Source organism: Cavia porcellus, unplaced genomic scaffold (genome assembly GCF_034190915.1).
Source record: "Cavia porcellus strain 051 isolate PalLab524CR breed Dunkin Hartley unplaced genomic scaffold, mCavPor4.1 scaffold_4, whole genome shotgun sequence".
NCBI lineage: Eukaryota > Metazoa > Chordata > Mammalia > Rodentia > Caviidae > Cavia > Cavia porcellus.
Window position 1 is genome coordinate 77,676,456 of NW_026947487.1, and position 27,443 is coordinate 77,703,898.

At 37.2% G+C, this 27,443-nt stretch overlaps 1 protein-coding gene across 14 annotated transcripts in view; it reads left to right on the plus strand.

Annotated features, from left to right (window-relative positions):
* The window catches only part of Pdlim5 (PDZ and LIM domain 5), a 215,361-nt gene extending 192,109 nt beyond the window's left edge, over positions 1 to 23,252 (plus strand). For all 14 annotated transcript variants that reach the window (XM_063247282.1, XM_023566020.2, XM_003472096.5 and 11 more), the window contains 4 exons: positions 14,518 to 14,698; positions 15,792 to 15,912; positions 19,075 to 19,190; positions 20,067 to 23,252. In XM_063247282.1, the coding sequence (XP_063103352.1) occupies positions 14,518 to 14,698; positions 15,792 to 15,912; positions 19,075 to 19,190; positions 20,067 to 20,156 (508 nt within the window). In that variant the 3' untranslated portion in view covers positions 20,157 to 23,252. The remainder of the gene's footprint in view (positions 1 to 14,517; positions 14,699 to 15,791; positions 15,913 to 19,074; positions 19,191 to 20,066) is intronic.
* The last annotated feature ends 4,191 nt before the right edge of the window (positions 23,253 to 27,443 follow it).

Below are 27,443 nucleotides of genomic sequence, written 5' to 3' on the forward strand. Positions count from 1 at the left end.
ATTTTTAGAATTTCTTATTTTTATTTTAAAGACAATAAAACCAAGTAAAATAAATCAGAATAAAACAAATCAAAACAAACCAGAGTGACACAGAACTTCAAAACAATACGAAATAAACTATAGTTACTATAATGCCACTTGTCTTCAAAATAGCTGCAGATAAAGAGACAATATAGAAACCATTGTTCATTTTTCTGTTAGCTGGTTCTAAATACTCTACAATGCTTTCATCCACTTGAATGGTGTTACACTGTCTTGATATGTTTGATGCTATAGCATATGAAGTTATGTTCAAATATTTCAAGGAAAAAGACACTAGGGTAACTACTATTAAGTCGGGTTATTTGGTGGGGAAGCACTAGGTTGCTGAAACTGTCATGCTTTGACCTGTATTGTTACATTGTTAAGCCTTTTATCTCAACCTCTCCCTTATTCATTAAAAAATTACTTAATTTTTTTTTCTTTTTTAAACTACGGGGAAAAAATAAAAAAAATTAGCAGGATATATTATAGTAACCTTCTTGATTTCCTATTAACTTGATTTGAAGTCCTGTAATACTCCCACGATCTTGTTTTGACTGATTAGACTCTGTTCCGCTCTGTATGATAGTATTAAGTATCAGAGTATAGGCAGCTACTATGAAGGTAATAAGATTCACTTGATGCCCATTCTGGTTTGACTATTATCCTCTTTTGAAGTTCTGTAAGGTTTACAATGTTTAGGTATTATTGGACTTGTTCTCTACTGTTTTGTTCAACTTTATAATACCTAATGAGATGGACAGTTCTTCTTAAGGAAGCAAGAGACATTATGGTAACCATTGTTGATAACCTTGTACTCTGTTTTTACATCATGTGCTATGTCTATCTTTGGTTTTGACTGACAGATTTGTTTTGTCATGTTTGATTTTATTCTCTTGGAAAAAAAAGTAATAAGATCTATGGGAACAATAAAACTCAAAATGTGTAAATTTTGTTGTAATAAAGAGAGGGAAAAAAAAGTGCCCAAAAAGATACAACAGCAAGTGTGTTTAGGTGTGTTAAATAGATGACCATATTAATATTTTTGATTGGATCATCGAGCACAACTATTTGCAGTTTCACTATTTGAATGTTCACTTTCTATGCTTTGTTCCTGTGACCTGAATCACCGTTTCAAAGATGATAGTGTGTAATCTATTAACTGGTGATATCTTACTGGTTTTTTTCTTTTCTTTTTGTAGTTCTGTATTACTTGTACCCTTACACTGTTTTGTTTTGTTCTGTTTTTTTTTCTCTTTTTCCTTTAAAAAAAAATACTTATAGCACTGTGAAAAGAAAATTTTCACAGTAGTATTTGCTTACTCAAACATCAGAAAGTAAAATCTAGTTCATTGCAATTTATTTCCCTGTCTCCTTTTCTCTGTCATCCCATGTTAAAATATATATCAGTCCTGGAAGGCATTGCCTAGGAAAAGCTCTAGATTTCTTTTGTTATTATAGAATTAGGTCTTCCACTCCTTGGTAAGACAGGTATCATCTGTGTTCAATGACCTGTGAATTTGCTTTCTGTACCCTCTTCGTTTCTTTTAATACAATGCTGACTCTTGAAAAAAAAAATAGCTGCAGATACCTTCAGACATAGTAAAAAACATCAACACAGAGCAGAACCAATAAAAACAAAACAATGAATATAATAAAGGACTTCAAAGAAGATAATAGTAAATCCAAAATGGCTACCATAATGTATCATGTTATCTTTGAAATAGCTTCCAATGCCATCAGATATAAGAAAATCAAACAAAACAGGACAGAATAAAACCCAACCTAACAAAACAATGAAAATGATACAGGAAAATGATACAAGATAATAAGGAATTAACAATGGCTACCACATTCAGAAGGAGATCCCCCATAGATGCCACACTGTGTACTGTTATCCTTTGAATAGATGATCAGACCACCGGCCCTAGACCTGCAAAGTCAGTACAGTACCAAACAACAGAAGCATCCAATTGCATTTCACCTCAGTATCTATCATCGCACCCTATGTTTCTCTGAATCAGCTGGTCACTTATGGGGGGTCTCTGCTTGTTTCTCAGCCCAATCACAGAAAGGACCTGGGGTCTAGATGCCCCCACAGAGGTCTGCACATGGTGCCAGTTCACAGGGAAAGCCTGCTTCTTGGTGGCTTTTTGTTCTCTTCCCTTGCAGTCCGTGAATGGGGCTGACTCACTAGAAAAGGCTGGGAACTGGCTGTCCCCCTAGTGACCTGCGTATGTTGCTAATTCACAGGGAAGACTTGCTTCTTGGTGACTTCTTGTTCTCTTCCCCTGCAGTCTTCAGAGTAAATACTTGCTTAATAAGAATTATCTAGTAGCAGTGGTGGTCCAAACAGTGTTACAAGAAAGGACAAATAAGTAAAGGTTTCGAAAATCTAGCATAGTATCCAATACACAGAACACTCAAAATAAATGTATAACCAAACAGACTATGTGTGTCTCAAAGCCCAGTCATAGCTTAGTCATTTTGGTTATAATGTCATTTTGGTTAGTCACTTTTTAAAAAATACTTCTCTATAGTTACTGTCTTAGAAAAATAAACTGATATAAAATCTAATATGGTGCTGCCTTTTCCCAATAAAATAAATTTTTATTTTTAAATAGTTTCTGAAAGTTATACTATTTTGGTTACCTACACTGGTGTTTCTGGATATTGTGTCTGAATAAAAACACTTTATGGAAAAGGAAGTCATTGCTTTTATTTGTGTTTTTGTAACCAAGTAATTACTAGGTGAGTTTAAAAAAATGTCTAAGGCCAGGGATTTAGCTCAGTGGTATAAGCACCTGCCCAGCAAGCACAAGGTATGAGTTCAATTCCTGTTACAAAAAAAAAAAGTCAAACCATATCATCTGCTGATTGATGCTATCTGATCATCAAATTCTGTGATATCTTATGATCACCACTTCCAAAAAACTTTCTATGGAGAAAATATGAAGATAGTTTACTACCTCTAGTCACACCTTGGTTCTAAATTTAATGCTAGGCCAAGATGTAATTTTAATGCATAGATATCTTGCCATGTGAAATAAGTATATATTATGCTGTATGTGTCTTTGAGTGGCCATCCATTATTGCTCCCTCATCTGTTAAATTTTATATTGTTCTGTAATATCCAGCACTATCAATTGCACATTAAGGATTCATTCAGGGTGGAACTTAATAGGAATGAGGATTAGTTCATGTTGAGATCATGTAACAGTAATTAACATAGCACATTGGCCTGGTGCTTCAAATACTTAAGCAGCTTGAATAGATTGTGGTCAGTGCAGAGCCCTAGTCACAGCATAATTCCTGTTCCTAGCCTCCATGTCAGTATTGCTCAGCAAAGCAAAGAAGCAAGAGATCAAATGACATTCTTGTGGACACCTGTTTAAAAATGAGTTGCAATTGCAAACTTAATACTTTCAACACAGAATATCATACCCTGACGAAGTCTGGGAAGTGTGCAGTGTATTTGTACTTTATAATTGTTAGTTTTCTGTCATATTATATATTTGTTCTCATTCATATTGTTTTATTTCAAAATTTTAAAAATTTATAGAGAGGCAAAAACTAAGGCAAATATTTTGTTTTATTGGGGTTTTTTTTTGTTATTTTAGCAGGCTTGATTTCAGAAAATGTTAAAAACCTGAATGTTATTGTTGAACTGGTTATCTATCAGGTTATAGAATATAATATAAAATTTCATAATTTTATTTCACACTAATTACAGATCTTGTGGTTTATTTGAATCTTTTCAAGGTTCAAAATTTAAGATGGATATTTTCATGGATACTTTATATAAATGATATTATGGAGGAATTACATTAGCTAGTTGTACATGGAGTTACATTTTGGGGGCTTTCACTGAAGCTTTTAGGTTTGCTGTGAAACATTTTCAATCCAGCTGTGTTGAAGTACCATTTCTTCACCTCTTACACTTGTGCGTAGATTGGTTGTTAGAGTGCTGTGTAATAAGCAGAAAAATCAGACCAACATAGTGAAAACTAGTTTTTGTTTCCCTGTAGAATAGGCTTATGAACTTTCTGGCTTATTTCTTGAGTATTACAGCTAGTGAGTGGTGTTAAAATCTGTTGATCATGTATTAGCCTGAGCTAACTGAACTGTTTATGTTTAGCTTCTTAGTATCTTTGTGAAAGAAGGGATTTATGATCCTTGCATTTCTTCCTACATGTAGAATAATTCTTTACCAAAAAAAAAAAAAAAAGATATCACTCTGTCTGTGGGTACTACAGCACCAGAATAATCATGTTCATGTAGTTCATTGTTTATTCCAGTAAAACATAGAATTTTAACATTGTTGATACATTTGTTTGCTCAATGTTTTTCCAACTTTTCCTTGAGAGCCCTATGGAGTTATTCAAGGGAAGCCAACTTACCTTTTTGCTTCTCTCCACCCAGTGTTCTCTGAACTCCCTTATGTTTATCCATCTTACTTACTGTTCCCTCTGGTTAGGATATTACTTGAAAATAAAGGATTTCGTACCTTAATGAATTTGGCCCCTGAATTTAAGGGAAACAACTAAAGACACTAAGAATTTACAATTTACTAATGTGAAAAATTGGTATGAACATAAATATTTAACTATATAATGTAATACTGTGGCACCATTAAGATCCTGTTTTTGCTTTGAGATACATGAAATATGTGTAGTTTAAATTGTCTTCTCAACAGTTTGATCTCAGAGACTTAGCCAACTGCTAAAATTTCATGCCTATTAATTAAATTAAACATATCACCAACAGAACCCATCAGTAGAGATTTGAGACAGGGTCTCACTATGTAGTGCAGGCTGGCCTTGAATTCACTTAAGTAGTTCAGGCTGGCCATGAATACACAGTCACCCTCCTGCCTCATCCTTGCAGTACTGGGATTACAAGCATGTGCCATCAGCCCAGTGACAGTTCCTATTTTTACTCCATTACCTAGATAAGACAATTAAGGTACAGAGAAGCTGCATATTTATCAGAAGTTGCATAGTCAATGGTAGTATGTGATCCTGAGTCAAGATCACACTATAAGAATTGTTTTTTAGTATTACATTAAGATGGCAAAAAGAAATATAGAACTTTAAGGTGTGTTTCCAGTTTTACATAAAGAAAATACATACCAATATACATATTTAAGTATAATAATAAAATATTATTTATTGAATATTATTATTTTGCCAAAAACTTGGTTTGTATTATTCTACTAGATCTTCAGAATAATTCCGTGAGGTTCATATTATTCTCATGATATTTTTTAGATAGAAAAACTAGAGTTTAGGTTAATTTGGCCAAAGTCACAAAACTGATTAAGTAGTGGAGCCAGAACCAGACCCCAAGTATTTTGATTATAAAAAAAACAGTAATTAACTCAGTAAATATTTACTCAGGATCATACTAGGTACCAGGAGTGGCTTTTTTTCCCCAAGAGTATTATAATAAAGAACATGTACAGCCCTTTTGCTTTAGGAAAAGTTCAAAAGAAACTATACCCTTACATTAATGGTTATAATAGCTAGATAAATTGATTTCATATGTCTGTTTTCTTTTTACTTTCTGAACTTTCTGAGTTTCAAAATGTATGTTGGTTATGGATACATACACAGATCATATATGTTACTGTACGGGCTCAGGAAAATGTTTTTTTAGGAGAGCTGCTATAACTTGAATGTTTACTTTGTTCATAATGTAGTAAAAAGGAATGGATAATAAATATGTTGAACAGTTGAACATTCTTGCCTCCCCTCTGAAATATTTTCTGTCACCTGCAAAGGCTTCTTAGCTGTACAGTAGTCACCAAGATTCACTTTCCCAGTTTCTCACCTAATAAAGGGTTATACTCATTCTATGAGCAGTGCTCCTGTTAGCTGCCACTGATACAGAGACGGAAGACTTCCTTCCTTCCATACACAGGGTTATTCTTAAGAACTAAATCATGTCTCCCTCAACTCATATGTTGAATTCCTAACTCTCAGCCCCTTTAGAGTGTGGCTATATTTGGCAGAGCATTTGGTCTATAAAGAGATAAAATTACATTATTAGGGTAGGTCTTAATACAGTAAGTAGTACCATTGTAAGAAGTGATTAAGGCACTGACACATACAGAGAGATGACCGTGTGAAGATGCATAGAAAAGATGGTCATCTGCACAGCAAGGACAGGGACCATAGAAGAAGTCAACCCTGCCAGCCTCTTGATCTTGGATTTCTATCCTCCATAACCATGAGAAAATAAAGTCTTGTTATTTAAGCCATTCAGTGTATAGTACTTTGTTATAACAGCCCTAGCAAACAGTTACACTCTAGTAAAAAATGGTAAACCTAATAGAGATATATCTAAGATTGTATTTGTGTAAAGAGAAGTAAGCATTATATAGCTTCTCCTGATAGGAATGTCAGGCAATATAAATAGTAATATACTTACCAAATTAATACTTATGTACAGTTGTCTATTGGTAAAGTTGCATGTAGGCTGCACCATGGTGCAAAGAGGCATCCCTGTCCTCATGTATTTCGTCATCTAGTAGAGTAGCTAAGCCCTAGCACAAATGATGATAAGGTAACAAAGTAAATGCCATGAAAGACATGTAGTACCCTTACAGTAATTCAAGATAGTCTCTTTCCCCTTTTCTTTCTTCTCTCCTTCCCCCCCTCCACCTGTCCTCTCCCTTCCCTTCTTTCTCTTCTCTCCCCTATCTTTCCCTCTCTCTTCTCCCTCCTTTCTTTTTGCCCCTCCCCTCTCCCTAGATAAAGGAAAGAAGTGCTTACTAGGGCTCCTCTTGACCCCAGTTATGGTTATGGGAGGGTTTTGCAGAAAATGAAGTTAAAACATATCTATAAGAAATTTAATTTGCTTAACTATGACCTCCCAGGGTCTGTCTCAGGAGATGGAAATATCCACTGACAGGGCATTGCAGATTGCCCCAGGTACCTTCAGTCTTTAAAAGAGATGAGGGGTTTTGTTGGCCTGTCCCCTCTCTGGGAGCAGTGCCAGTCAGTCCTCCCATGCTATGAATCAGGCATATCAGCTGCCCGACACTTGGAGCAGGGCCTGGGCGGTGGCTTGGTATAGACAATGATATGCCCACTGCCCAGTGTTCTTGCAGGCTTCAATTGCCCGTGGGTTATCCATTGGATAAGTTGGATGTACTTAAAGCATTGCCAATTGTGACAGCCATAATGCTGGCTCTTTTCACCCTGATCTGAAGTCTGATTATTGAACACAGAAAAGGCTGTGTCCAGAAACTGGATCATAGCATCAGCCATAGAAGACAGCTAGATTTTCCCCGTTGCTATCTATGACTCCACACACCTTGTCATCATTAACAAATTTCTTAATGCACATTTCACTTCCATGATAAAGAGCAGCTATCGTGTCAGGTGTCATTTTTAGCCCATTGCTAATACTATAGTCCCCGTTGGATTCTTTCAAAGGGATAACAACATCTTCAGAGTAGTTTCTGTCCCTTTTTAAAGCTTTCTGTTTACAGAAAGTGGCCAAGATGAATTAGACATCCCCTCATGGGTCAGAAGTAAGGGTCAAGGATTGAAACACATTTACAAACCTACTGGGATCCTCTGAAAGTTGGCCTAGCTATTCTTTACATTGTTGGACATCTGGAACTGAAAAAGAGACCTGGACTGAGGTAGTCCACTGTGAGCCTGGGGCCTTTCTCAGGGGCAGTACAAGTTGTGAATTAAAGTAGTAAGAAACACCACTCCAAGTACATCCTGTGTGACTTCAAGCTGTCTGAGGAGCATGGTAAGCGGCTGACAAATACTAGGTTCCGGTGGGACATTGTGCTTTAGTGGACTTTCTGAACCACTTGAAAGGGGTGGCACTTAGTTACTGGCCTGAAGATCGAAAGAAGGGTCAAGAGACCTCCCAGTTTGGTTGTCTTAATTAAGTAGATGGGAGAGACTCATATCTTCTTGAGAGACAAGTGAGCATCCAGGGACACGATCATCAATGATGTCCCTCCCTCCTTTAGAGGCTGTGCTCAATGCCTTACTTTTGGGGCATTTCCATGGTGAAAAGCCATAAAAGCCTGACTGTATGGGATTTCATATCATCTTCCTTGCCTTCTGTAGAAGCAATCTAACTGAAAAATAGTATTGTAATTTAAACTGCCATCCTTTCAAGAAAACCTTCAAAGGTTCTAACAAGGATCGCTTTACTTGTGCATACTCACAGCCACTTGAGTTCTGCTCAGGCCATCAGCATGTTTCTAAATTACCTGAATTTCTGTTAGAAGAAACAAGGTGAGGATCTAAACTGATTCAAAAAAGAGAAGAGCGAAAGAGGCCCATATGTTCCCCAGAATTGGAGGTTTAGCTCTTGTGTATAAGGGTGAAATTTCCTGATTATCATGAGGCCAGTTGAAAAAAAAAAAAGTTGCAAACAAACATGGAAGAACCCTGTGAGCACATCACATGGCTAATAAAATGGCCATATCTGTGTGACCAACCCACAGGGTAAACCAAAAGGGCCAACAAATACAGTAAAACGGTGACTGGAATGAGACAGGACCCTGAAAGTGGCTCATTAAGGACACCCAAAGGTAAAGGGCCATCTAGGAGAAAAGCACAGAGATAGGACTTTGAGCACAAAAAGCAATAAACTGGGGTATGCAGTTGCTCAAGCACAACGGGGTACCAATAGCTATTTTTCCCAAAAGAGCAAGAAAGCTAAGCTATCACAGAAAAATTGTGAAACATGAGGACAAAAAGGAATACTCGGCTTCAGGTTGCATACGTGGAACCTGAACAGTCTGTGTGTAACTGTCTTAATAGGCTTTTTGGCAGCTCTTAACTGGCTCATAGACTCAGTGGGTGACTGAAAATGGGGACAAGAAGAGTGAGAAGGGGAGATAAATTTGAGGCAGACCTGTAGGCATCTTACTGTGGGGAAAACAGAAGCCATGTGCTTCCTCCCCCCACCACACACACACAATGGGATACCCCAGGAAACTGCTCCTGGCACCATAAGAAAACTTCCTGAGTCCTCAGCCTGGGGCGGAGAGAAAAAGAAACCTTCTTGGCCATAGATCTGAGAGAAACAAAAAAACATGCACAAAAAGACTTTAGCTAATCGGTGATTCACCAAGTATGTTAGTGAACTTGGGGGGTGCTAGAGTCTCTTAGAGGTGGTTTCTAGATTGTGTGCAGAGCACAGAATTTTTCAAGACTGCTACAAAAGGTACCAAGACTTTACGTTTACTAAAGATCAGAAAAGAAACATGCTCTGCATGGCAAATTTGGGCTACGTAAAAAGTACAAAAGGCAGGAGACTGTATAGCATGAGAACAGACTAAGAACATAGTAGTGCTGGGCTCGATAGCAACTGTCTTTTTTTTATCTCACACTCCTCAGGTCTAGCCCATCCTGTCCCAGACTGCTTGAGTTCAAATCCACATGCTATGCTTTGGGAATTGTTTGGCCCATCTGTCTTGCAACTTTTCAATTACAGGAGATGCTCACTTTCCCAGCCAGCCTGCATGCCATGTCCTAATTTCCTGCCTTACCACACCTAGCTGCATCCCTAGCCCTGATTGTGAATGAATGAATGATTTATCCTGATTGACCTTGAACTTGCGATTTTCCTGCTTCAGCTTCCTAAGTAGCTGAGATTACAGGGGTACACTACTATGCCTAGCTGCTTTTTACTTTAAAGAGCTCACTGGAGTAGGTCTGACCTGTTCAGGATAATGTAACTTTTGATTGAGTCATCTGAACTAACTAGAGAATGAAATTACATGGGCATAATTTTTTGTCATAAAAAAATATTAACAGTAGGGACCATATACTCTCATATTTAAAGGCCAGGCCTTTTAAAAAGCCACAAAAGTTCTTAAATTCTTAAATAAGACCAAATATTTCATTTACTTCATTTACTGTCCCTCACCACCACATTAGAACAGAGTAAATTCCATCTAAGTGTGGCTTTATCCAGCCTGTTCCCTACCATTCTCGTTGTTCCTAAAGTGAAACCTAGCACATACTGCATTTAGTGAATTTGTTTGGTTGATGAATAACCTTTTTTAGAAAATTTCTAGGATGTATGTTTATGTAAAATGAAATTTTATCTCACTTAGAGAACCACATTGCTCCCCTTCTGATTTTATAATCTCAACATAAAAAATTGACTATAGGGGCTGGGGATTTAGCTCAGCGGCATAAGTGCCTGCCTTGCAAGCAGACAGTCGTAAGTTCGATCCCTGGTACCAATAAAAACGAAAAAGACAAAAAAAAAAAAAATTGACTATAGTTATCTCCATAATACTTTTTAAAAATTGTCTATAAACCAAGCTTGGTGGTACATGCCTATAATCCCAGTGCTGAAGACTGAAGCAAGAGGGTGGTGGATTTGAAACCACACTGGGATACACAGTTCAAGGGCAACCTGAGCTACAGAGAGAGCTACAAAAACCCACAAAACAAAACCAAAAACATTTCTTTCTTTTAGAATTTATTTTCTTCTTTATCCATGCATTCATTCTTGAAGAATAAGTTCTTTATGCCAGGAGTAAATTATTTATGCTACATATAAAAAAGTAAATAGTCTTTTTTTTTAATTTTTTTTTAACTTTTTATCGGTACCAGGGATCGAACTCACAACCGCCTGCTTGCAGGCAGGTGGTTATGCCACTGAGCTAACTCCCCAGCCCCAATATTTAATCTTTTTAAGTAAAATATCACATTTAATTTTTGTTCTTAGCAGATGAAAATTTTTAATGTGACCTTTGTAGACTTTTGTTTTTACTTATTCCATGCAACAACTTTTGATCAAACAAAAACTTTAATCTCTGTGGCCAGCATTTGGTAGAACCTAACTTTATGATTCCGTCCTTTACATAATCTTAGGAAAGTTGGCTCACCTCTGTGATGTTTTCTTTAACTACAAGATGGAATTAATTTCCCTGAAGCTGTTAGGAGAATAAAATAACAAAGCAAGAAATGTTTGACTTAGAAGCTCGGTCCCTACTAGATCCAGCCTGTTGAAATTTGCATTTCCTTTCACCTTTCTGTTTGTAAGCTTCGATTTTTCTCCAACCTCTTCCTTGGCATCCTTGTTCCTGCCCCTCCCCTTCATTATTCCTTTTTGGTTCAAGTCACAGAAGATAAACAGGGTAAAACATTTCATGCCATAGCTCCTCTCTTTCAATGCATCAGATGCTTTAACCTGCTCCCCTCCTTTCCTTTGTCAGTCAGCGAGTATTTAGTAAGGGCTCAGGGTGTGGAATACAGTAAAAGGTAGCTGAATATTTAGTTCCACTTTGCAGTATTGAAGCCTGTTGTTCCAATTCACAAATGGAAACCCAATCCTACCTGGGAGAAGATCTTATTTAGTGTTAATCCTTTGTTAATGAATTTGTTAAATTAGTCTTTGCTGACACAGAGAAGAGAGCACTTTGTGATACACAAGAGCTCTTTTGATTTATATAAAACTTCAGGAGCTAGTGGGAAAGATGCACATTCAGTGCTGCAAGAAGTATGATGTTAGGTGATCATTAGCCCTGCGTGTGCTGTGTGGGGAGAGATCTGGCGAGAGCAGGAGTCCTTTTCAACTCCTGTTTTAAACGCATAGAGAAAATGCTTGAATTCCTTATTTGCTTAGCTGACTATACCTTACAGAATATACTCAATAATGGTAAAATTCCTGCCCCTCCCCTTCCATAATGGTTTTTAGAGACATTTAAAAATATGTGAAATATAAAATCACCCTCTGAATTACAGAGAAGGTCAAATGAGTGAAGGTAATGGGTGGGCCCCATTGTGGAGATAGTGCCTTCACAGTGACCTACACAGCTGCCTGTGACTAGGCCACAAATCTGGCTTTTAGCCTTGCAGTGGTCAACCAAAAAAGAAAGCTCATTTTGTAGTCTACTGCACAATATTTTTGTTGCTCAATAGAAGCAAAAACTGTTCCTATTGCAAAAATCTGATAGGAATTTTTCCAAAGAATCCATGTGTGTGAGCCTGTGGGAAGAGCAAAGGAGCAGTCTGTTTCCCAAGACTGCTCATAAAAGAATAACCAAGCAGTGTGGCCCATGCCCAAGTGATGTGATTCATAGAACCCAATTCTCTCCATCTGCCTGGATCTCAACACATGTGTTAGAAAACAGACAGTGGATTGTGTGCCCGTTAGTCGGTTATTCTTAAGTATTGTCTTTTTTCTTACGTACGCTTCATCTGATAGTATTTGATAGTTCTACAGACATATTTCGAGAGCAGGTTTTTTTTCAGTATTCTTACTGCGCGTATATACCAAGTTACTCAGTAGTAGAATGCAGTTTGAGGTTGGGCTGATTTTCTTTGACAACTAGCTGAGGAGCCCAATCAGCATACTGGCCACCCAGCCTGTGGATGAGCTGAAGATGTAACTTCATAAAAAATGCAGCCTAGTACAATAAATTACTTTGAATCTCTTTTAATATCCATAAAAATTATAGTATAAAGTCCCAAACTTCTGTCATACAGTATGTTATAGGCAAAATAAATTTAGCCTAGCAGATTTTTATGTGTGTATTACAAGAGAGCTACCTGGTGGAAAAGCTCATAATACTCATAAAGCTTTGTCCAACTTTGAGTAGAGTGACTTCTTGATTTATGTTTGAAAGTAAACTGCTTGCCAAATCTACACAGAGAAGAATGTGTTGAGTACAACTGTAAGCCAGTTAAAAATGCAGAGACAGTCTGCAGAAAGTAACAGGTAATCTGTAGCATTCCTTGTTAGTCATAACAAAACTGGAATCCCAAAGTTTGAAAAATAATAATAAATTATCTTCAGTGTCAGAAAACCGCATACACAGGCTAATACAAAATAATATTACTAAGAAATAAGTTAATAAGCTGAGCTATGATCCCAGCACTCAGAAGTCTGAGACAGGAGGATCCCTAGAGTTCAAGGCCAGCCTATGCTACATATTGAATTCAAGGCTAACCTAAGTTAAGGAGTGAGACTCTGTCTCAAGAAACCCCCCCCCCAAAAAAAGAAGCAATTAACAAAAAGTGGAGCTAAAAATATGGTTATGTCCTACCTGAAAAAAATTTCACTCATTCACAAAACTTTCTCCTTTCCTTTTCAGAATTGCCAATTCTGAAAAAACATGTCTCTATGCAAAAAATTTACCAGTTGGAGATAGTTACAGAAGAGTGATGTTTATGTTATTGTCAAAGTTTAAAATCGAGTGGTGCTCATTGCTGTTTATTGTCTGCCCAGAGGTGCAGTGTCTTATGCTGTTACCTTCTAGTCATTTCAAGATTGTGGTTGATGGTCATGAGTGTTAAGGCTAAATCATGATAGACTAGAATAGTATAGTGAAATCAGGAGTCTCGGCTTCTATCCTTGGCTTTGTCAGTGATTTTTCTAGTGTTGGCCATATTTTTTGAACATTCTGTATCTTAGCCACTCCATCTATCAAAACCGAGTGTAATAACTGCCCTGGTCTATCTCATAGGAATGTTACAAGAACAAATTAGGTAAATGTAGCAGTGCCTTGGAGGGAAAGCCAATGTAAATGAAAGTCAAGGTGAGGAGCTACTGAAAAGCACATTGCATTGGCCAGCATGTCTCATCTCTGCAGCCTTCATGACTAGATAGAGCATCATAGTGGATTCCTGTCAAGCAACCCAAGCCTGTTGTATCAGTTCATCACTATCTAGAATTCAGTGAAGAAAAAAATCCCTTTACAGACACGTTACCTTGATACAAATGTGCAATAAAAACCAGTGGTGTTTAGGGAAAGGAAGGGGGGAGTTGTTAAGCAGCGGGTATGAAATTTCATTTGTGTAAGATGAGTAGGTGCTGGAGATCTCCTGTACAGCAGCAGGCCTGTGACTAACAGTCCTGTGTTGCATACTTACCCATCTGCTGAGTGGGCCTCATATTAAATGTACTGACCACAATAGAATGGAAAATTTAAAAATCAGTCATATTTGAATCAAACTACACTTTTCCAAGTATTTACTTTATATATAGTTTATAGTTTCCATAGTCATTTTGGAGGGTGGAGATTTGATATGTTTAATGAAGTTAAGAAATGAGCACATGATCACAGTGTATGGGGATAAGAAATTGACTAAAATATTTTCTTTTACTATTGCTGTTTTTAAGACTGACATTTTTGCTTTTACTTATTTTTTAGAAACATCAAGCTTTTATCTCTGTTTAAAGCTGATGTTGTTCCGGTCACTTGGTCTTCTGTCCCTGTTAATATCCTCCTCTTCAGCTCTAAGGATGCTGTGCACACTGACACACTGACACTGCCAAGCCCCTGAAGACAGGAAGGACTAGGTGGCCTTTCTTAACACAGCCTTGGAGGGCTCTTACTCCTTCTCCTCTTGTCTTCACATAAATGCAGAGTCCCTGTGTACACTGGAGAAGAAAAGCTTAGCACATACTGTGTTTGATTGAACATTGCATAAGGTCCCATCCAAACTGGCTACTTTTTATTTTTAACCCAATTGCTCTGTTTTCATCTGGCAGAGGACCATTTCTAGTGGCACTGGGGAAATCTTGGCACCCAGAAGAATTTAACTGTGCTCATTGCAAAAATACAATGGCCTACATTGGATTTGTAGAGGAGAAGGGGGCACTGTATTGTGAGCTCTGTTATGAGAAATTCTTCGCTCCTGAATGTGGGCGATGCCAAAGGAAGATCCTTGGAGTAAGTATTGGAAGCTGCTTTTTTAATTCTTAGCAAGTTAAAAACAAATGTTTTTATTATGAAATTTCTATCTTTTTTATTTTCTTCTTGCTTTATCAACACTCCCACCTTTCGTCACTGTTTCAAAACAAATTAAAAGGCCTCTTTAGGAGTATATTGGACTCATGGGGTTAGATTGTCTCTGGTTTTGTCTCACTGAGTGTTGGCTTGTAGGATAAAAGTCTAGCCACTGCAGGGGTGGGGGAATAATTTACTATGGGTGTGCTACCTCAACAGGACTTTTGTTTGCTCAGGAATGAAGAGGTCGCACAGGACCACACACACCGGAGTTCTCAGAACTGACACCTTCACTGTTTTAAATTAAATTCCATAGCTTTTATAAGAGTAGCATTCCCCCACTTGTCAGGGTTCAAGCACAGGACACTGACCTCAGAAAGTACATAAAATGGGAGGCTTATAACTGATACACTTTCCTGAAATGCACAGAATGTTTAAAAATATGACCAGTTTTATGAGGGTATATAAGTAAGTAATAGGGAAAATCATTTCAAACCACAGGGTTTTTTTGGGTTTTGGGTTGTTTTTGTTTTTGCAAAAAAATTTTTAAGAATCAGATACATAATAAATTGGGATGAATAAATGAAATTTCTGTTCCAATCACAGAGCTTCATTCATTTATTATGGGTGACCAGAGGCTAGAATTTGCTTTTTGAAGAAGCAAAGATTCCTAACCTCATATAAAAGTTGGCTTTACTGAGTTCTAACTGATACCTTCAGTGTGAAAAGTTAATGTGTCTGTTTTTATTTTAAATGGGTTAAAACGTTGAGAACACTTTATAAATATACCACTAAAAGTATTTCTCTATTAATACTTACAACATGTGGAGAACAAAGGAGAACTCTTCATCCTGCACCTTCCTAAATGAGGAAAAATAGCAACATATACATTAATACCATTTTAGTATATAAAATGTGTATTGTGGACGCAGGATTAATGAAGTCAAGTGAGAGTTGTTAGAAGCAAATAAGCTTTTAATAGCACATATATATTTATTCTCATCTTTGTTTGAATCCAATTACTTTTCTGTAACAGGAAGTCATCAATGCTTTGAAACAAACCTGGCATGTTTCCTGTTTTGTGTGTGTGGCCTGTGGAAAACCCATTCGTAATAATGTTTTCCACTTAGAGGACGGTGAACCCTACTGTGAGACTGGTAAGACTATGAGCCATCAATTGCTGCAGTTTTAAGTAAAGGCCAAGCATTAACCCTTGTATTGCTTATAAAGTTGAAATAAATGTTAGGCCAAGTAGATTTCTTAATTGCTTTGAAAATATTTAAATATTACTCTAAATATATGACAAAAATTGTTACAACTTTTTGTTGACTTAATCAAGACAGATATTCTCAACTTCATTATGATAATTAAGAATTGTAAGTATTACTTAATAGGAAAATATTTTGCACAAACAATAGTTTATATATATGAATCCTGCTAAATCATGTACCTAAAATTACCTTTTATGGATTAATAGTGAATTTTGAGTGGTTATTAACATGAGAAATGTTCAACTCTAGAATATATTACTGGTTTAAGGCAATTGCTTTGAAAATAAACTTGAACTCTTTTGTTACTTTCACTGAACAGGAGGGTAATCCTGACCTGGATTGCTCCTTTGGTAAAATTATTTTCATTAAACTAAGCTATAACTAGGATTGGAACCCATGTGACCCAGCTGTTCCCCTTCTGGATATCTTTCCAGAAGAATTAAAAACATTGTACCACAGCAATGTTTGTGTACCCATATTTTTAGCACACAGTTTGTAATAGCTAACCTTGGAAATGACCCAAATGCGTATCAACTGAGGAATGAATTTTAAAAGTTGTCTTTTTATACAGTGGAGTACTACTGAGTCATAAAGAAGGATAAACTAGAGACTTTTATAGGTAGATGGATGCAATTGAAGACTGTACTTCTAAGTGGAATAAAGCAGACCCACACATGTAAACATTCTACTGTCACCCTAGTGTGAGAAGCTGAAAGAATAAATAACATCCAAAGGGTACAATAGATGTGAAATGGAGAGAGAAACTGGGATGGGGGAAAGGAGAAAAGGAGAGGAAAAACAAAAATCTACATAGATATATATAGGATAAGAATACTACCAGTTTCTCTTAGCTCATTGAAAAAACGGTTCTTGCTAATGTTGTTTGAACAATTAAATGCCGATATTTTATACTCTGATTAACTAATTTACAGATAATAGTCACAACGTATTAGCCATTGTTACTTTCCTATTATCTCATTTTGAGATTTTATTTTTCTTTTTAAAGTAAGTAAACTAAGCTCTAAGGATCTGACAGCTCCATTACCTGAACTCTGAACATTTCCTTTTCCTTTTGAATAGCTGCATGTGAACTTGTATAACACTTATTTCTTAATAACCCTTTTACTTAGATGTGACTACCATAATACACATTTTAAAATAAGAAACATTTTTTCTCAAACCTGTCTCCACTTACTTCCACTACCTTCCTCCTGCTGAGTTTTACTTCTGCTTTACCTTAAACCCAAAGTGTGTTGCTGGAAGAAAGGGGCAGTCAGGGTGCAGAAGGGCCAGCTTCCAAGCTGACCCTGGCCCACTGACTTGACCCTTCTTCCCAGTCAGCCCTCTCTTATTTTCACCTTTCCTGGCTCCTTAAATAGGAGAGTCTTGGATATACTCTGGCTTGTCCACTGGAAAGCCCCAGAAATATTTCATACTTTAAAATTCTACTTAATCTTTCTGAAGAAGAACCTACTTTTCGTGATGATGGTGGTTTGGTTAGATGGTAGGTTTTAGAAGCTTTGTAGGACATTTTGATTAACTGGCAGATACTCCCTCTCCAGGCAAAATATAGAAAGCTTTCCATACTTAGTATCATATTTAATGTATTCTAAGAAGTCATGCTTTAAATACACAAAGAATATCTTACAGAAATGGAAAAATATTATTGAATATTCATTTAAATGTTGCTTCTAACCAACATGGTCTATTTCTGTTTTCTTTTTCTTTCATCTCTCAGACTAGTTCTGAACTCAACCTTGCCCACTGTCTCTTACCCCAAAATCTATAGGCCACTTTGAATTCTGCCCTTTCCCTGTCCTTACCATGGCCAACCTACCAGGTAAATCTTGGCAGTTCTGCCCCCAGTGTAATGAGGATTTATTTATTTTCTTCCATCCCAGCTGTCCTCACCAAATTCAAATTCTGTCATCCTTTGCCTGAGCATTATAATCATCAGTTAAACTATATTCCTCATCCCCTTAGAACAGCCTCAGAAAACTGCAGTAGTGTTTTTTAGAACGTGGATCTGATTGTGGTCATGCATGCCTCTAATCCCAGCACACTGGGAGACTGAGATAGGAAGATCACATTCACGCTCAGCCTGTTACCCATGAGGTATACCTGTTACTTCCCCAAAAAAGCCTTTCTGACCCTAACCTTCCTAGGAAGTGTAAACACACATTCCCAAATCATTCCATATCATACTGTTTTATTTCCTTCATGGTACTTACACAATCGCAAATGACATCTTTCCGTGTACCTTCAATACTCGGTAAATGCTGGCATCCTATTCCCAGTGAGAATGTAGGCCTGAGGAAGCATGTGTGTCTGTCTTTTCCACCGCTGTGTCTCAGGGTGCCTGGACTGCTGCCTGGTACACAGGACTCCAGCAGGGCTCGGGTGCATGGTGGTACAGGTGACTCAGGACTGCTGGGAGGGGAGCACCAAGTAACTTTCACCTGCTTTCACCCTCAGCCCAGGTCAACCCCAAGTCCACACAGCAGGCAGAGTAGCTGTGTAAAGAAAATGAAAATGCTGATAACTTTCTAATGTAATCACCATTAAAAGGAAAACATACTGAAAGAAATTTTGGCAAGTATCATTGTGATACAGTCTAGCTAGAAACTCAGCCATGGTACTTATTCATGAAAGTTCCTGTATTTGTCTTTCTTACCAGGTCAGATACACTGTGAAATTTGCTAATGTCAGGTATTTGTTCTCGATTAGTTAGTTTTATTATTGTTAATTATTGAATACTTTTATTGGAATAATATTCTTTTATCCTTACATAAAATAGTTGGGGGGGAAATGCCATGAAAAAGATGATAAAGAATGTCAAATTGTGTAAATAGTTTGCCAAGAGAAACATGAAATGTCTGAAACATGTATCACAAGCCAAATTTTACACTATTTCCTGAAAATGTTTCTAATTATATAATCTTGGTCTTCAGCATCTCATTTAATTCCAGTTTTATTTCTGTTGTCTATGAACTATCACTCTAAGTTTCCATCTCATTTAAATGACATGACTCCTTGGTCCCCATACAGATTACTACGCCCTTTTTGGTACTATCTGTCGTGGATGTGAATTTCCCATTGAAGCTGGTGATATGTTTCTGGAAGCTCTAGGCTGCACCTGGCATGATACTTGCTTTGTGTGCTCAGTAAGTAATTAGCCCTGAAATTCTCTAGCTACAATAGTTCAGGACGGCCAGTTCTAAATACTTGATTTTCCAGTTAAGAGTTAATAGATCTGATAGTTAGTGCCCATCACATGAAAGGGGGAAAAAGTGATATTAATTAAAGTTAAGCGATTTCTCCAAACATTGTACCTTTATACCCCATCTTGTTTATCTCATCTATCTTTTAAACTTCATAAAAATCTATAAAAAAGCAGTAACTTGTGATTTGCTAAGTGTCCTCTGGTAGAGATGCTTATGAGCATTGTAATTAATAAAGAAAGCAGGAAAGATAAGGTGTAAGTGTGGCTAGCTGATGGCATAATCCCCCAGCAGCCTGGCATTGATGAGATTTTTCACTGTAAGAAATAAGTGAATTAAGGAAATTCATTAATGTGTTTCATGAATGAGTTCGTTAAAGAAGTGAACTGAAAGTAAATCTCAGGTATTTGGCAGCAGGTTGTGGGGTTGGAAATGTCTGTCAAAGCAATCGAGTTTTCCTTTTGAATGCTTTAGTTCTCTACAGTAGGAAGCAGATTTAAAGCACTGATTAGAATTTGGGGAGAAAAAGTCCATTTAATGCAAACACTTCGTATTAATTTTTTCATTGGACTTCCTCCCAATAAAGAAAAGCAATGATCAGTGATTTAAATGAATTGGAATATATTCCAGGAAAAAAGTCATTCTTCATTGCTTTTCAAAGATTGCACAAAATGTCATAGTAATCATAAAATGTCAAGGTAGAAACACAACCATCTAGAGCTCTTTGTCATAGTAATCATTGAGGGGAAAAATCATCTCCCCCTCACTAGCATACTTGATTCAAATAATAATATTCTCTCAAATAACTTTCTTTCTTAGGTGTGTTGTGAGAGCTTGGAAGGACAGACATTTTTCTCCAAGAAAGACAAGCCACTCTGCAAGAAGCATGCTCATTCTGTGAATTTTTGAAAGTCAACAGATACAGAGAAGAAATTTGAAGAAAAAAGAGGAAAATTTACATTACCAATTAATTTTTAGATATAATATTTATATGGAGTTCTGAAAAATAATAGTGGCCCTGAGGGATAAATTCCAACATTAAGAACCAAGTTTATGATGAAATATTTGACATTGGAAAGGAAAGAGACAGTTTGGCATTTTTACTTTTTCCTATATTTTCTGCCCATAAAATAACTTTTATAAAAATCAATTTCCTGGTTGATTATTAAATTCATCTCAGAATAAGTTAGTAAAAAGTTAAATTTTAGAATAAAAACCCCAATCCCTATGCTGAAATAATTACATTTTCTTTCCTTGTTAGGTAGTTAGAAACAAATCTACAAAGAGCAGTGAAAATCTCTTAAACTTTACTAACAAGAGAATCGGTGTTTTTTTTTTTTTAAACTGGTTATCTTTAAAACAGCAAGTAGGAGTTTAAACCGAATTTTATCAGTAGGAGGTGTCAATTTTTAAACAAATGAGTATACTTTTTTTTGCTTTCTTTTATTACAATTGATCATTGCAGTAGAAAAGGCCAAGGAAATGTTTGATCAGAATGTGTCATGCCTGGGAGAGATGCTCCACTCCCCTTGTCACCTCTCAGTAGTGGTCACATAGTTTATGAATCTCAAATGTTTCCGTGTATCAAGATGGGCCTGTGGCAGTCGTGTAGTCTTTATCACTTGTGTTAGTTAAGCTTCAGTTTTTTCTTTTCCTCATACTGAGACAGAGCTCATGAAATAATTTGGGCTTAGTTTTCTCTCTATTTAAAAAGAATAAATAAGAAAAAAGTATATAGTTGTGAATTATGGTGATAAGTCTATACCTGTAAAAATGCAAACAAAAAATACATTTCTTCCTTTTCAGATAGTAACTCAGACCATTTTTAGAGTTGTGCCGCTGACCAAAGACTGGAGAGCTTACTTTGTAGAGTCATTTTTTTTCCCTCATTCTGTATTAGAATTGGCTTAGAATTATCGTGAAATCTAGCCCTTTTTTGCTTGTTTGTTTTAGTGGTTTTCTCAGTGATAAGTGTACCACTTCCAAATATAATCAAGAGGTCCAGAAACCTTTTATTCACAGAGGTTTGGTCGTAGGGTGGCAGTGTGATTTTAATTACTCACTGGCTTATTATTTGTTGTCCTCTTTCGTGCAGAGAATTATATAAATACCACATGGAGGTAGAAACAGCCCTACTAAAACTGTGGGTCATGTTTGTACTTGCCCAGGGAAAGGACAGGTGGACAGCTGCTGATAGTTTCCGTTTGTCCCCTAGAACGGAGGAAAGCCCATGATAACTTGAACTTGTTTGGGGCATTGTGCTTTACGGTCCAGAGGAGTCCCCTTCTGCCACTTACTCACCAGGAACTTCACTTCTATTGTGTGCCTGTTTGTTATAGAGGAGGCTTTAGGCTGCAGTATTTATTTAACCTCCCTAAGAACTTGCAAGGCTTCTGTGCTAAGAGCTGTTTGCCTAGGGTCCAACAAGTTTATTTTATATGCAGATAATAATTAACTGGGGATAAAGAATAGAAGGGGTGACACAAAGTAACAAACTGGTGCTTCTCCAATAGCACCCTACCTCCTCACCCTGCATTTTGTAGGAAGGCAGGAAGTTTCTTTTTAAAAAGTGCTGGAACTTAATTGTGCATTAAATCTCCCTGCTGCTGAAACCACCTACAGATGACTTGCTGGCCAATGTGTGACATTACAAATTTCACTGTTTTTTGTTTGTTTGATACCGGGAATTGAACTCAGGACCTTGCATTTGCCAGGCAGGCACTTGTACCACTGAGCTATATTCCTGATCCATTGTTACATATTTTAATGTCAGTCTTTTACTTTATGCATTACAAAATATTGGTGGTTTTATTTTAATATGATATTTTGTTCAGTTTTGCCATTATAGAATTTGACATTAATGGCATTTGATTTCCAAGAATTGCATTTGATCTGGTTTCTTCAGTTATCTTTCTTTAAGGTTATCATTTTTATTAGACCCTTTATCCTACATGTTATTCATGAAGCATTTCTCCACATTTTAAATCCTAAAATAGTTGCTTCTGAATTTATCACTTTTCTTTGCATCTTTTCTATCTTTTCTAACTGCAAGGCTTCAGATCTGTTCCTAAAGCAGTTAATCCTGTGAAACAGATATTGACCACACTCCAGAAGAAGCTCTGTATTTTCCAGTGGGGAATGGCATATTTAATTCACCAGCATTACCCTTATAATAACTGGCAGAGCATTTTATTCTTCTGGTGGGCTCCCTGAGTATTTATTTTTCTGATTATAAATATACTGTCCGTAGCATTTTTATTCTCTACTGTAGAGCACTGAGTTTTAGTCTCTCTGAATGTATATATTGGGATGCTGTACTTGGTAAAACAAGCATGAAAACCATATTGACTCTAAAATGCCCCTACTCCAATTTATTATTTTCAGAATTTTAGTAGTGGTTTCAGATGTGTATTATTTCTGTAGTCTAGACTTACATGTTGCCCACTGAAGTAGCAAATTAAAAATTATCCCTTCTGCTCATATTTATAGTAACATACATACTTCCTATTGATTAAGTTATATTTAGAATTTCAAGCCAAAACCTAATCATTTGGTCACATAAACTAGAAATAATAGGTAAAATCTTTAAAATGTTAGTGCAGCATAAACTTCTAAATTATCCACAATATATATGTGCCATTTTCAAGGAGTACTATATTAGGAACATTGTACAGGAAATAATTCCTTTCTCCCCTCTATTCAAGAGTAAATCCAAACTTGAGTTTTTGTAGCATTTGACATTAATTATCCAAAAACACACAGAAAGGTTTTACACCAGTCTAACCTGGCTTCAGTTTGTCCTCACCCGCAAGTGTTTGAATTGGATTCTTAATGTATGATTTGCTTTGTCTGTTAATCTGTCTTCTGTTTAAATTTTAAGTTTGTATATGTCTGCTATTTTGCTTTTAGTTACACTTTCTAATGAAAAATCACATGAGAAATATAATCAGTAGAGTATACCTTAATGTACACATAATAAATAAATGACTGCAGTGATGTAGATAAGCTCTCCTGGTTTTTGTTTTTGTTTTTGTTTTTCTTTTAGGGCAGAAAGTGGTTTCCATTGAATTGTCTAAGGGGGGAAATTCTGTTTCATAGTCACAGGTTAGGATAGACATAATAGTTTCTTGAAGAATCCATTGGCCCATCAGAATTCCCAGATGCAAAACATTTGAAAACAGTTCAATTATTGTTCCTTGATACATTGTTATGCTCTGTGAATAGACTATGCACTGTGTTTGTGAATTAGTAGATACATTTTGTCTTTTAAAAAATGTTTGTTATTGAAATTACTTATTAGAATAGCTTGGAATAGCAGAGGTACTATCTCATAGATCATAATCAAACTCCATAAATCATCGTCTACCTTTTCACATTTCACATTAGCCAGGGTACACTGCTTCATGCATAACTCATCCCAATCTTATTAGCTGACTGTTCATAACTTAGTTGGCCCACTTGTTTGTTTATTGATTGGGGTGAGATTTTTTTTCCAGCTGTGTAAAGTTAAGAAGAATGTTTCTATTGCAGGCTGTATATTGGGAATAAGAGAGAAATTCAAGTCTATTTGCTCACAGTATATTAAACTCCAGAAGCCAACCTTTTAATGGCATCAAGTCTGCATCTGACATTTTAATAGTTGCTGTTTGGTTTCTATCAATCACGTCATTGCACATTAAAATGCACCGACAAAATAAGAGATCTGTCATTCCTTCGTTAAGAAACAGTAATCCGGTACGAGATTTATGGGCTTAGGTCTCAACTGTGTGTTTGCAGTAAATCCCCATTCAGTGCTCAAACTAGAGCAGGCCTCCCTGTCATTCAATGTTTTCTGGTCAAAATATCCCCAATATAAAATTATCAAAGGTTTTCTTACTGAATGACATATAAAATCCTTTTACCAGAAAAAGCTCAATTTAGGTTGAAGGTTTCCTTTCTTGAGTACTCTCAAACAAGATCTTGGTTATATCAGAAACACATAGGTACTGATGTATTATTAGCAGGCCTGGTGTTAATTAGGGAGCATTACCAGAAATAGTTGGCCTCGTGGAAATTTATTACAGAATCACACTTGACTGATGGCAGAATAGGAGCTGCTGAGAGAGAGCAGCTCCCACTCATAAGCACTAATTAATAGGGTGCCAAAATTCCATGGGGAAGGGTTCATCCCAAGTGTGGGAGCCTCCTAAGGAAATTGGTGCCTGTGCAGTAGTTAAAGTCTAGCATAGGAAAGGGGTGGGCCCCAGGCTACCTGACAAGTCTCAAACATGCAGTTTTAGGCTACTCAAGTGAGAAGGTTTAACTGCACCAAACGCAGAAGTAAACTGCATGTGTGTCACACTGAAGAGCGATCTGTATTGTTACTGGTTCCTAAACTTCACTTCATGAAAAGAATTTAGAACAAGCTATCTTGTTTGTCGGGTATGAACTTTTACTCCTGGCTTCACAGTTTAGAAACTTGAGTAGGTAGCAAAACAGACTGAATGATAAGCAAGAAAGGTATGCCCTCTACATCTGGAACACAGAGCTGAGGAGAGCAAGGGGTTGGTGACTGGCCCAATGCCTGAGCAGCGGAAGGAGTCAAGGGGTGATGTCTTGCCATGAAAGCAATTGTTCCTGTCTAACTGCATGTAATCACACAAAATGAAACTGGAGCCATTGTTTAAAATAATAAAACATTCCATGTCAGGAGACCACTGAACACTGACCTCAGGGATAAAAACAAAATAATTTAGAATTCACAGAGTATAATTTTTCAATTTCTCAATTATGGCATATACTTCCCAGGAAAACCAGGTGAATTGATTGACACTGTGTCTTGCACATCTGTGTTTCAAAGGACAATTTCTGTATTTCTGTCCAAGCTTTCCTAACCAGATTCATAATTAGTTTTCACATTCCAAACTCACATTTACACCCTAGTTCAAATCTAATGGAGTCCCCCCATCCGCTTTTTTCTTTTGCCTATGAAACAGCTGGTGCTATTCTAAATTAAAAATCCCATTGATTTTTTAACTCATTTTAGCGGATTCCAGTACCTCCAGGCATATCTTTTGATTTTTTTTTTTTTTTTTGACTGTCACTACTGTGCCCATCTGTCCTCTTGGTGATGGGAAAGCAATTAGAACTCCAGAACCATCCAGGGGTTTAGCTCAGCAGCGTAAATGCCTGCCTGGCAAGTGTGAGGTTGTGAGTTCCATCCCCAGTACAAAACAAACAACCTCCAGAACCATAGCAATGTTGGTTTCTATATACATAAAAATCTGGTTAGGTGGTGCAAACCATGCAGAGCCTGGGAGGAGAAGCAAACCATTTCACCCTTCCAGTGAGCTAACTGCATGCAGGCTGGGAAAGAAGAACCACCAACCACTCATCACTCCTCATACCCCACATCTGGTAGGTGACCAGCTGATTCAGAGGACAGGCTGAATTGATAGCAACTGAAGTACAAAAGCAACTTAATTCTTACATTGTTTGATTGGCTTTGCAGGCCTGAGGCCAGTAGTCTGAGCATCTATTAAGAAGATAAACAATACACAATATAGCAACTCTGGGGGATTTCCTTTGGTCTTGTTTTCGAGATCCAATATTGTTCTGTTTTATTGTTTTATTCACTATTCTGTTTTGTTTTTATTTTGTTCTGTTTTGTTTGATTTTATTATGTCTGATTAGATGTGGGCAGCAATTGAGAAGATAACAAGAGACATTATTGCAGGCATTGTTTTGCTATTCTGTTTTGAAGTCCTATATCACTTTCACTGTTTTGATTGGCTTTATTCTTTTTAGAATATGCTTAAATTCTTTTCATTAGTTTTATTTTGTTCTGCTTTGTTTGATTTTATTAGGTCTGATGGCATGGGCAATTATTTAGAAGAAAACGAGATGTGGTAGCCATTGTTGATTTCCTATTATCTTGGTTTGAAGTCCTGTATTGCTTTCATTGTTCTGTTCTGATTAGCTTTATTCTGTTTGGTTTTGTTTGGCTTTATTCTCTTTAAAATAAAATAAAATAAAATAAAATAAAATAAAAAGCTTTGTTAGTTGTGACCCTGTGTTGATAGCATCTGACTCTGAAGCTCTCTGTGTCCTGTTTGCTTGAGAACTCTGACAGTTTCTGATCTCCCTGTATAAAACAGCAAAAGAATCCATGCAGCTCGTCAAGTGTGACTTCGAAATGTAAGTTAAATTCTAACTTCACACCAAAAACTCAGCATTCATTGTTCTCTGTTAATTCCTATGCAACCTGGTTTTCCCAGTGCCACTATGAACACTTATAAAATGACCTTAAGTAGGCTGAATGGGACTGAAGAGAACTCAGTACTGTGCTGCCCTGAGAAAAGACAAATCCTTGTGAATCTCTTCATTTTTTGCCCATATAGAGGGGTTCTTAATGCTCTTTAGCAATATCAGCAGGTTATAGTAGACAATATAAGTTAGGAATAGGAAGAAAATGTGGTTGCTTCATCAGTGTGGGTCCAATCGACAGAAGTTACACAGGCACTGGGAAAAACGTCAGTCTAGAGAATTATTAACCTGTCACCAGACAGCAGAGTTAACAGTGAAAATAAAAACCCGAAGGATAAGCAAGGACTGAGAGAAGACCCAAGAGAGGCAGCCTTGAGAAGAGACCCCTGTTGGGCTTGGGCTCAGGGCTGTTGGAGAAGGTGGCTCAGGCCACACCTGGCAGGGATGTACTCAGGATGGCTGAGAGTAGAGCTGCTGCAGCTGCCCAGCACAAGAAAAGTGCTGCCTGGTGGGTGGGCACACAGCCTAGAATACTACAGTGTCCACAACCCATAGCGAGGTCCCCAGCAAGCTGGTGGCCACCCACCCCAGCGAGGGATGCAGCATCCCCAAGGGACTGAGTGCACACATGGGGCAGGGCACTAGCAGACATCACAGTACAGCGTGCAGGTGATGGTCTACTCCAAAAATCAAAAGGCAGCACCTGGAATGGGGAAAGATGCCTGTTCCTCCTGCGAAACTAACACCACGATACCAACCAAGGAGAAATTCTTAGGAGTCCGGTCCGCTACCCAGAGTGGTAACAAGGGGGAAGTGGCAGCTTAGAACTAAAAGGCACTACAGCAGAAATGAATACCCTTGCATACAGCATAAAAACTAGCTTCTTGGCTGGACTGAAGTCTCCATTGTGCAGAACATTTCTTGGTGAATTAGTCAAATAAATGCTCTGCT